This window comes from Bos javanicus, chromosome 3 (assembly GCF_032452875.1).
Source record: "Bos javanicus breed banteng chromosome 3, ARS-OSU_banteng_1.0, whole genome shotgun sequence".
In the NCBI taxonomy this organism is placed as follows: Eukaryota; Metazoa; Chordata; class Mammalia; order Artiodactyla; family Bovidae; genus Bos; species Bos javanicus.
The window spans coordinates 43,902,756-43,915,108 of NC_083870.1; the positions used below are offsets into that span (position 1 = coordinate 43,902,756).

The 12,353-nt window shown below is 38.2% G+C and overlaps 1 protein-coding gene across 1 annotated transcript in view; it reads right to left on the reverse strand.

The window, feature by feature from the left end:
* PALMD (palmdelphin) overlaps positions 1-12,353 on the reverse strand; it is a 59,750-nt gene that overhangs the window by 18,270 nt on the left and 29,127 nt on the right. Inside the window, exon 3 of the mRNA XM_061411103.1 lies at positions 9,666-9,790. Coding sequence (XP_061267087.1) covers positions 9,666-9,790 — 125 coding nt within the window. The remainder of the gene's footprint in view (positions 1-9,665; positions 9,791-12,353) is intronic.

Sequence of the window (12,353 nt, forward strand, 5' to 3'; positions counted from 1 at the left end):
ATATCATCTCCTAATATAGCTCTATAAATATTAACAATTATCTTATGGGCAGACAATACTCCCATGATTTGAAACTGCCTGTTGGGCAGGTAATGTCAAAAGAGAATGACTTAGCAGAAAAGCAAACCCTCTTACTCAGAATATATTGTAAATTAAGGGTTGCATGTGCCATGAAAAATAAGACACCAAACTGGTTTTCAGAGAATCAGATGCTTTTATGTCCAAGTTACAAATGTAATTTTCAAATGAACGCGAATAAACCCACACCCTGGAGGTTGGTGTGATACAGCAAATTGGTTACTTTTGAGCTTCTCAAATGTTCTGCCAGACAGAAGCAGGGTGTGTGGTTTTAATTAGAGCCTGGAGAGAACCTTGCAGGACATGCCAAACACTTATTAAGAGCTGAATAACTGTAATAATAATTCAAATTGACCTCTACATAGGTGGCATGAATTTCCTGAGTGACCTTCAAATACTGTTGTAGCTAGGTCATGGGAAGTTAACTGCAGATACACTTATCCATGATTTTGGAAAGTTTTTTTCCTTAAAAAAATAAGTCATAAGGGAAAAATATTTTAGTAAATATGCTACTTGTTTATTATAAAATAACAAAACATATTCAATGATATATTCAGCCAGTGACTGTCTCCATTCAGAAATAATTACTGGCTTTGTGTCTTGTAGCCCTTAACATTTATCTCTAAAAGTATTATAGAGAAGGCACTGTATTTTTCACTTCTACTCACTTCATTTTTACTTTGCTCCTAGTGTTAATTTTTCATACTTGATGCCAAGAACAGGACTCTTATTATTGGAACACCAAAAATATAAATCCCAACCTCAATATAACACAGAATAACCAACAAAGAGCAGTTAGCCTTGGGTGGTCTAAATGAACTAAGTGACATTTGCTTTATGTCAGACAAAAGAGGCATTGCAAGGGGGTGGTGTGGAAGTTTTCCGAGCTGTAAATTGTCTCTGGGGACTCTCCTGGGGAATGGGGAGGCCTAGGCCCCATGATAACATAGAGCCGCCTTTCTCTCACATGAGCCTCTGCTTCTGAACCTTCTTTCCTCATGCCCACTACCTGGAAGATGGAGAACTGAAACAAATGCCCTTCCCACTTGCTGGAGTGTTCAGTTGTTTCTTTGTTCTTTCTTTACTCACATTCATACTTCTATGACATCCCTGATAATAGCCTTAAATTTGTGTCTCAAGTTACTGAATATTATTTTGAATGGGATAATTAATGTCAAAGTTCTTTGAAAAGTTAAAGAATGTAAAGAGAGGTAAACACAAATAAAAATTTGCTTTGAGGAGTTTATGATTCTTGAATTGCTTCTGAAAGAATAAAGACATATGTGGCAGGTTTTTAATAAATGCTTGTTATTTGTTAAATAAGAAATAAACAGCGTGAAACATGATGGACAAGGTCTGGAGTCAGAAAGATCTGTGTGTGACTTCTAGGTCATCTGTTAAAAGGTTCATGGCTTTCTGTGCTTTAGTGAGCTTATGTGTAAAACAAGCCTAATTAGATTTCCCTCAAAGAATTGTCATTCTCAAAATAATGCTTATTATGTAGTATGTACTCCATAAAGGATAGTTGTTATTGAATTGCAATCGGGTGATGGGAGCACTCTCAGAGGTGACTCTAATCTGCCTTTCAGCCTACCATTGTTGTGGGGGAGTGTTTATTTTAGGTGAACATTTAAATTCTTATTTCTACTAACATATAAATGAGATTGGCAGGTATGAGCAAAAGAGAATGCTGGGAAGTGAATATAAGAAAATAAAAAGGCACATTAAAAAGGGGGAAAGGTAAGAAGGTGAAATGATGACAAGATGGTAAAACATGCCATCAACGAGGGTCTCAAATCCAAGGACACTACAGCCACATAACTTTGCCCTTAACTCGAGATATGGATTTTTTTTAAATTCAAAGCTTTCCTTTTTAGTTTACTGATGTACAAGTTATTGTCTAATCTTGAGATGGCCTTCTCATATATGTAGTATTTTCAAGTCCATCCATCCATCCGTCATCCATCATTCATTCATTAAGCTATGTATTCATAGATATTCTTACTATGTGCTAGGAGTTGTACTTTTCTGTGGGGGAGATAGATTTTTTACCTCTTTTTTTTTTTTTTTTGCTGAAAATTTGGTTAATCGCTCCTTTTGTTAAATTTAAAAAGCTTCTGAGTTAAAAATAATCAGAATATCTGGGAAATTAAAAACAACAACAGATGAACTATTACAAATCTGTAAACCAGTTAGTCAAATATGCGGAATGAAAAACATGCTTGGAATGATTTCAACTGAAATATTTGCCTCAGAATAATTTCTTGAGTGTTTCCAGCCTACAGCAAATTTGAGAAGAAACAAATGGTGGGGAATTTTTTCCTCCCTTTTTGCCATTTTTTTCTCTTTATCTTTGCTCTTATGTTGTCACAGAAGAGCGGCTTGTCTGTCTCCCTGCAATGTGATGTTAGATGTGGCTGGCTGGGTCAGAGCAGGAAGGCAGAGATATTTAGCAGGCAATATTTTCCATGTAGCATGTATCACTGTGTTGATGAGACATTCATTTCATTAAGGGGTAACTGGTTTGCAGAGGGAGACAAGAGCATTAGGTAGGGGTTAAATTTGGATAGAAATAATAATGAGCTGCTGCTGCTGCTGCTGCTAAATCACTTCATTGTGTCCAACTCTGTGTGATCCCATAGACGGCAGCCCACCAGGCTCCGCCATCCCTGGGATTCTCCAGGCAAGAACACTGGAGTGGGTTGCCATTTCCTTCTCCAATGCAGGAAAGTGAAAAGTAAAAAGTGAAAGTGAAGTTGCTCAGTCGTGTCCAACCCTCAGCGACCCCCTTGGACAGCAGCCTTCCAGGTTCCTCCGTCCATGGGATTTTCCAGGCAAGAGTACTGGAGTGGGAATAATGAGCTAAGCTTTGATAAACCATAACCAGCAACATTTGCACTCATCTCACACACTAGTAAAGTAATGCTCAAAATTCTCCAAGCCAGGCTTCAACAGTACGTGAACTATGAACTTCCAGATGTTCAAGCTGGTTTTAGAAAAGGCAGAGGAACCAGAGATCAAATTGCCAACATCTGCTGGATCATTGAAAAAGCAAGAGTTCCAGAAAAACATCTATTTCTGCTTTATTGACTATGTCAAAGCCTCTGACTGTGTGGACCACAACAAACTGTGGAAAATTCTGAAAGAGACGGAAATACCAGACCACCTGACCTGCCTCTTGAGAAATCTGTATACGGGTCAGGAAGCAACAGTTAGAACTGGACATGGAACAATAGACTGGTTCTAAATCAGGAAAGAAGTATGTCAAGGCTATATATTGTCACCCTGCTTATTTAACTTCTATGCAGAGTACATCATGAGAAACACTGGGCTGGAAGAAGCACAAGCTGGAATCAAGATTGCCGGGAGAAATATCAATAACCTCAGATGTGCAGATGATACCAGCCTTATGGCAGAAAGTGAAGAAGAACTAACAAGCTTCTTGATGAAAGTGAAAGAGGAGAGTGAAAAAGTTGGCTTAAAGCTCAACATTCAGAAAACTAAGATCATGGCATCTGGTCCCATCACTTCATGGTAAATAGATGGGGAAACAACGGAAACAGTGACAGACTTTATTTTTGGGGGCTCCCAAATCACTGCAAATGGTGACTGCAGCCATGAAATGAAAAGACGCTTGTTCCTTGGAAGAAAAGTTATGACCAACCTAGACAGCATATTCAAAAGCAGAGACATTACTTTGCCATCAAAGGTCCATCTAGTCAAAGTCATGTATGGATGTGAGAATTGGACCATAAAGAAAGCAGAGCGCCAAAGAATTGATGCTTTTGAACTGTGGTGTTGGAGAAGACTCTCAAGAGTCCCTTGGACTCCAAGGAGATCCAACCAGTCCATCCTAAAGGGAATCAGTCCTGAATATTCATTGGAAAGACTGATGCTGAGGCTGAAACTCCAATACTTTGGCCACTCCAATACTTTGAGTCAGATGTGAAGAACTGACTCTTTGGAAAAGACCCCAATGCTGGGAGAGGTTGAAGGCAGGAGGAGAAGGGGACGGCAGAGGATGAGATGGTTGGATGGCATCACCGACTCAGTGAACATGAGTTTGAGTAAACTTGGTGAGTTGGTGATGGACAAGGAGGCCTGGCGAGCTGCAATCCATGGGATCGCAAAAAGTCGGACACAACTGAGTGACTGAACTGAACTGAATTGAACCAGTAACAAAGCCATTTAACTTATATACTGCATTAATGCTTGGGTTCCTTTCTGAAACTGAATCTCGCGTGCTATCTTTTGAGTTAACTGAGTAGATTATTGCTTTATATACTGTTGAGCAGAATGCATTTTCTACTATTCTGTCTCCACTTGTGGAAGAATTTTCCTTAAGTGATGTGGGATGCCTATAGCTACTGTAACAGCCTGCTTTCCAGGTTTTCTCATGATATACAATCCCATAGAAATCCAATGCTTCACATGCACCTTCCTATCAGTACTATACATGGAAGGCAGTTTCTACCTCTTTGGAGACAAATGAAAGTGCATTAAGGAAAAGCAGAAGGTCAGAAGAGTACTTTGGAATATCAAAACAAAAATTCTTACTCGGGAACATTTAATCACAAGTAGATAATATTTCTCAAAGGGAATGCAATATATTTGTATCATTTTCCTTGACAGTTAACCTTTTGCATTTTATGCTTATGACATTTCTGTCAGGCACTCTGTGTGCTCCAGTTGAAGTCAGGAGTCTTTGGACACAGTTCAGAAAATAGCTAGTGTCTGGTAGGGAGCTCGGTGCAAGGCGGTTTGGCAGAGGGAGTCATGGAGAACCTCAGGGTAGCTGGATAGCAAAGAAGAACCTGGCAAGTGAATGACATAGTTCCTTTGGACTCTTTTTTAGTGCTTGTGGTGTCTTTTGGCTGTAAGTATTTTATGGAGGAAAGCAACAGAAGTGACAGAACAGGATTTCTAAGCCACCAATAATCTGTGCACACAGATGTTTGGATGAGAAGTCAGTGCCGGACTTGCACCTGTGCCTACAATCAGGAAGTAAATGGTTCAGTGGTCACCCAAGGGCTCATTTGGGAGGCAAATTGAAACCCTAATTTGAACAAAGTGATTCAGAAGATGTTCAATATAGTTTTTCTCCTGGGAACATTTCCTCCTGAGGTATTAATCAGGGCACCAGGCAGAATGCTCATGAATATTGTTCCAGAGCTGAAGTGTGACTCAGAAACAAAAACCATGGAAACCCACTTAGTTTCTGAAATGTTGCCTCTCTCTGAAAGGAAAAACGAGAGGATAAATGTGAAGACATACTTTACTTAAAGGTTATGTGTGAGTCAGGGAACCTATGAGTGTTTTTAATATGATAAAGAGTCAAAAAATCTCTCTATAAAATGATGCATATACAAGTGAAGTCATAGCATGGATTGGAAATTAAAAATTCTGTGCATGCGTACTAAATTGCTTCAGTCATGTCTTACTCTTTGCAACCTTGTGGACTGTAGCCTGCCAGGCTCCTTGTCCATGGGATTCTCCAGGCAGTAATACTGGAGTGGGTTGCTGTGCCCTTCTCCAGGGGATCTTCCTGACCCAGGAATCGAACCCGTGTCTCATTAGGTTTCCTGCATTGGCAGGCGGGCTCTTTACTACTGCTAGCGTCACCTGAGAAGCCCAAAAATACTATAGAGAATAGCTTTTACAGGATTTAACTTTTGGAAAATTTCGCTGTTCATCCTGAACACAATTTGTTTTTATGATTAGGACTCTTAATTTGATTTTATATTCTGGCTCTTAAATTTTTAGCTGTATGACATGGGGCAAGCTAGCCTCTATAAATCTCACCTGTTAAATGTTATCTATCTCATAAGATGGTTGGGAGAATTCATGAAATAATATAAATGAAGTGCAGAGTCCAGTGCCTAGTCTACAACAAATGTTCCGTAAAAATTATCTGATATTATTAACGTTTTAGTCTTCGAACCATAAAGAAAACCAATCATTTTCCAAATGGAAAGAATCATAGTTGGGGGATAACCTTAGACTACTCAAAGAGAAAGATTCTTTGTCTTAGCATAAAGAAAGGTGTGGGTTGCCATTTCCTTCTCCAGGGGATCTTCCTGACCCAGGGATTGAACCCAAGTCTCCTGCATTGCACTGGGCCACCAGTGAAGTGCAAAGAAATAAGTCTTGGCCGTAAGACGAAAATCTCCAAAGCTCCAGGCACTGTCCTTATTTAAATTATTTTTGATTCCTAGTAAGAAATAGTATCTAATGTTTTTTGCACGCCTACCATGTATCAGGCACTCTTGAAGTTGCTTCACTCATCCCAGCCCTGTGAAGTGGCTTATGATGGTCTGCTATTACAGACAAGGAAACTGAGGCCCGGAAGGATGAAAGAACATGGCCAGGCTTATGAACTATGGTTGGTAGAACAGGGATTTGAATGTCAAAGACCATGCTCTTTCAGTTGATCTCATGAAACCACGGAAGTAAAAGAAATGCACACTTCATGGGTAGTTTGGCTTTGCTACAGACTCTGAGGTAATAGCAACATTTCTATTTTGATGTTCCTATTAAAATCTTATCCTGTAGCCGAGAGACCTGGCAGATGGCAAATGTTACCCTTAAGCAGGCACCTAAGTTAGTGATAAATCACATCCAGGGATGGAGATACCTCCTCTGCTTAGGGAAAGAAGACGGCTCTGCCTAGTTCAGCCTCATCAGTTGGTTGCCATTCAGAGCTTACAGGAAAATGTACTGTATTTAGCAGTAATAAAAGCTCCTTAAGTACTGTGGGTGGTTGTTTCTGAAAAATAATGAATTTTAAAACATGCACCTAATTATTTAGCAGCTTTAGAAATATCTGTGAAGAAACTGTTCAGTTACCAGGTAAAGCTGCTTTGGAACGTGGTTTCTATAATGCTGGGCAGTAGTGGAGGCTGCTTAATACTGTCAAAGCACAGATAGGTATTTTTTGTCTCTGTATGTTGCCTTAGAACGTTCTGTTCCCTGAAGATTTTAAATAAGATAGACATGCCTTTATGGGTCACAACGATGTAAATTCTTTACTAGATCTTTGCAAATACATCTTTTTAAGCCTATTCCTTAAACAATGCAGTCTGCTCTGAGGTGTTGCACTGCTTTCTGAGCATTTATTCCTATAGCTCCCTATTAATTTTGCAGCTGGAGAGCATTGAACCCGACTTGTTTTGAGACCCAAATCTATCCTCTACTGGCTCTGTGATCTTAAAGAAGTCCCTTATCCTCTCTGAGCCTATTTCCTCATCTATGATATGGAGGTGTTGATGCTTTCATTCTAGGATTGTTGTGGATATTAAATGACTTAATGGAAGTCCAAGTGCTTTATAAATTGCACAAAGCTATTTAAGAACCAACAATTACTGCTATTATTATTTATACTTGAGGATTAAAATCATCTGGTGATGGTTTAATGACATTCTAAAGATCTAAAATAAAGGCTCGATGAGATGCCAGAAATTGGATAATAAACAGACATTTAATTGGTAATTTAACAAAAGCATTAACTGGGTGCAGAAGAAGGTCCCGAGTGTTGTAAAGGCTTTGTAGAGAAAGGAGAACCAAGGGACATTACATGCTGCAAAAACTTCCAATAAGATCACGCCTTTTCAGTTCACAGAGGTTGCTGTGTGCCATTATCTTATAGGCAGCACTGGATGGTTTCTTATTTTGCCACTTCCTAACAGTGTGAGTTCTTTATTCTCTCTTTAAAAAGTGAAGATTATAACACCTGCCTTACAGGGTTATGAGAATTAAATGGGATGATATATGCAAAGGGCCTGGTGCATAATACGACTTGGCAAATACATTTTCCTTCTCATGCCTCTCACTTCTCTCCCTCTTCTTTCTTTTTCTTATTCTTTCCGTCCTTCCTCCCTCTTCTCCCTTCTCTCCACTTCCTTCCTTCCTTATTTGGTCACATAGGAGCTGTAACTAGGCAAGTCACTACCAAAACTGCTAGAAGCTTATGTGCTTCTCAGAGCATTCAGGCAAGGCCTGAAAGCAATCAGGAGAGTCCTAGTAAATTCTCTGGGATTACTCAGAAGCAGCCAAACTTGTTAATGGAGTTGGAGTATATGTAGCCACTTCAACTATCATCAGATGCAGAAAAAGTTGGAGGTGTTCAGTATGTGGAAAGACTTCAAAGAAGGGGCTCTGAGGGAAAGCAAGGAACTATCTGTGCAGGATGAGGGTTTACAGGGATTAAATTCAGGGTTCCTTCAGAGACAAGGATTGTGTATGGAGGAATGAGGAAAGCAATCATCAGCGAAACCAGACTATGTTAGAAAGCTTTTGCTAAGAGATGCTTTACGAATAATCAAGTTTTCCAAACTGTAGAATTCATTTATTGAATTACTTTTTGAAGTATAGTCTATCTGTCATTCAGAAGCAGATGTATCTTTGAACAAACAGCTAAGAGGTTTATAAACATTTCAGTGACAAAATATAACTTTAAAAGAATTTGTAATTTAAAAAACATCTGAATAAGAATGAACAGTAAATGATTTTAGCTATTAAATACACAAGTGTATGAAATTAAGCTAGTAAAATAAAACTCCGTTGAGAAAAAAAAGTTTTTTTCCATGTTTTCAATTTTAGGCCTAATGCAGTCTGATTGCACAGTGTGGTACGTTTGGACAAAAATTGGTTATAGCACAACAACTGGATATTTTTATTTTCTAGATCTTTCCTATGGTCCTCACTAAAGATAACAAATTTGTAGTGAGTAAGGTTTTGAAAGACGTCTAGGCTTTAAATTATTGTCATTATTATACCACAAAAAATTCCATCTTTTTTCTATGTGTGGGTTAAAAAATGATTTTTGACATTTCTCACATCTTTCTTCTATCTTATTTATATTTTGTAATAATATTAATAATCCCATCTTATATTTGAGCTCTCTAGTTTTTTTCATGTCCAACACCTCATTTTAAACCATGCCAATTTTATTTGCTATATCAGAAGTTGCTGATGCTTTACTATTGATAATTATAAATTATGGGCAGGGAAGGACATTGAGAAGTGAAGTCAACCCCCATGACCAACCAGGGAAGTAGAAGAGGGAAAACGGTAGTGAAGTAGTCCTGTAGTCTCTTCTCTTCCAAAGTAGCATGGTTGTGACTGGGGAGGGCCTGGGAAGAGGTGATAAGGGGAAGCGTGTGTGCACACACCCTTATAACCATCACCTATCCTAAGGTGAGAGAGAAGGTTGAGGCTGTGAAGAATTGTTTTTTGATCTCCTGCCAAGTTCAGGTAGCTGCTAATAGTTTAGCATATGCATTTTTCATCTGTTCAATAATTCTGAAAGATGGATGTCATTAACACCATTTTGTAGATGACAAAACGGGCTGAGAGCTATGAGTAAGTCACCCATATGTATTTTAAAAATAAGTTTCGTGGTGCTATGTGTTGGGGACATTTACAGCAAAATATATGCTGTTTCTTTGTGGTGTGTTTTCATAGTCTTTATCAGAATTTCAAATGGAAGATATGATTATGAGCCTAAAAAAGAAAATGGCTTTTATGCATTCAATCTGGGACAAAGTCAAAATAAATGTATTTGTGGAGAATCTCAGAGAGGGCCATACCTGAGGATACTTTGTTCTAGAACCTGGATCTGGTGCTGGTCTTGTTGATTTTGCTTCTTCATCTCTTCCTGCTCTTTTCCACTGCTGATTCCATCTAGAAGCCATTTCTCCCTCAAAGCCTTTTTCTGTTATCAGGAAACATAAAAAAATGTTCTTATATCAATCAAACATTCCAAAATCTCCAAAAGCAAATTCTAAATGCTTTCAAACTTATTATTTTTAAGAGTGGAAATATTAAAGAGAATTTTTTTCTCTCACTGCCTTGCCTGAATAAATCTGATAGTTTCCTACCTTGCACCCTTCTTGACCCTCTTATAAAGCCAGTGTTTATGTATCTAAGTCCTATGTATATTCTAAGGTCTAGCTCAGGTCCTATTTCTTTATGGAGATCTCTTTCCTACCCCTGCATCCCTCCCCCTCTGACAAACCCACTTCACCCTCAGAGAAATCTTTCTTCAGAGTCACATGCTGCTGCTGCTGCTGCTAAGTCGCTTCAGTCGTGTCCGACTCTGTGCTACCCCATAGACGGCAGCCCACCAGGCTCCACTGTCCCTGGGATTCTCCAGGCAAGAACACTGGAGTGGGTTGCCATTTCCTTCTCCAATGCAGGAAAGTGAAAAGTGAAAGTGAAGTTGCTCAGTCCTGTCCAACTCTTAGTGACCCCATGGACTGCAGCCCACCAGGCTCCTCCGTCCATGGGATTTTCCAGGCAAGAGTACTGGAGTGGGGTGCCATTGCCTTCTCCAATATTTACATCTACTATATGCTTACTATGTGTTTAACATTATATAGGAAACTTATCATGGTAGTGCCTTAATATTATTTGTTGGGTTGATAGATGCATATCTGATGTCAAAGTAACAAGTTCCTTGAAGCCATTTGCTATATATCCCAGTGACAATACACAGTGACTGCTCAAAAAAAAAAAAAAAAAAAAAAAAAACTTTTGTGGAATTAATTGAATTGGTGGGCAAAACAAGAGATGGCTTTGTGTCTTAAAAGGGCTCCCCTGGTGGCTCAAATGGTAAAGCATCTGCCTGCAATGCAGGAGACCTGGGTTCAATCCCTGGGTTGGGAAGATCTCCTGGAGAAGGAAATGGCAACCCACTCCAGTACTCTTGCCTGGAAAATTCCATGGATTGAGGAGCCTGGTAGGCTACAGTCCACGGGGTGGCAAACAGTCAGACACGACTGAGTGATTTCACTTTCCTTTCCTTTATTGTATCTTAAACTAATTCAGTGATAGAGTCTGTGGTTGACATTTATTGTTTTACCTACCCAGCACCCCCCCTACTTGTCCTAATAATATAATCCACAAAATTCATCAATCTGTTTAAATATTAGTGAGTTGAACTCCTGTCAACTTGAACAAAACAAAAAAGATTTATGTTTCATCAGATGGCAAAAAGTCTCCTTGAATTTGCATGGAAGAATTACATTCCTTGACTTGAGCTTCAGAAGACAAAGCAAATGAAGAATACCTATACATTTCAGAGAAGTTTTAGTTAGCTTCTTGTCCATGTGTCAAGCAAAAACTGTTAAATATTATTTTCAAAGAGTTTCAATTTCTCTTTTTCTCCCTGAAGAAAAGTGCTGTCACTATATATCTAATCTACTTTAAAATTATTTGTTCAATGATTGTTCCCTGGGAACATACTGTGTCTAAAATGGTGAGGAGAGAAGAATGAGAATTTTCCTTATTATTTTGAGACTTCTTTATCTAACACCACTATTAGAATGAAAGCAAGTAAGAAGAATTTTTGTCTTTTTTTAAAAAAATGCTAGAATTAATACAACTGGATTACAAATATCTCTGAATTTAAAAGAAATTTAAACAAGTCGATTGGGTTAGATAGTTACCAAAGGACATTAAGAAATTACACTGATTACAAATACATATTATTTGGAATTACAACTTATAGAGTAGATGAAATGTGGTCTGTTCTAGTTGAAACAGTGAGAGGGCCTGGAAACCTATAGAGGTTATAATAGCCTATAGAGCCTATTATTAAGTCAATAATAACCTCACCCCAGATCATCATATTTGTGTTGGCTTTTTCAAAGTTTCAAGCAATTGCATGTGGACAACACACCCTGTAAGAGCAGTTTGTATTATTGCAATTTGTAGCCAGATTCTTTCTCCCAATGTTATCTTTTCCCTTAATTATAGTTGTTTAGTTGTTTATAAAAATATGTTCCCACAGACACAGTAAATATTATTAATAAAGTCAAGATTTATCACTTGATAATATGTGAAGAAAATCTGAGTATATAAGCACTTAAGAATTTACCTTGATTTTAGTTTATTTTTATTTGATGAAATATGATGATAGCTAATGCACAGCAAAGAAGATAGATGACAACTATCAAAGCAAATTACAGTTCTTACAAACTACCTACAAGGATAGTTTCAGTCAATTACCTCCACATCACTATAAGAAATACTCAGATGGGATGGTCTCATGATGCCAAGTTACAGAGGGTGGTGAATGGTTCCTGTGACATAATTAGGTTATCTTGGGCTACATTCATGGTTCTCAGTCTGGTTAGGACTAAAAGTAATTTTAATTTTACCCTTAAAAACTTCATTCATAATTCAGGAATTATCATTTAACTCTGGCAGAGAATTTTTTGCATCTAAATATAAAATATGTAATTTGGATGGGCAATCAACATGATATGGTACAA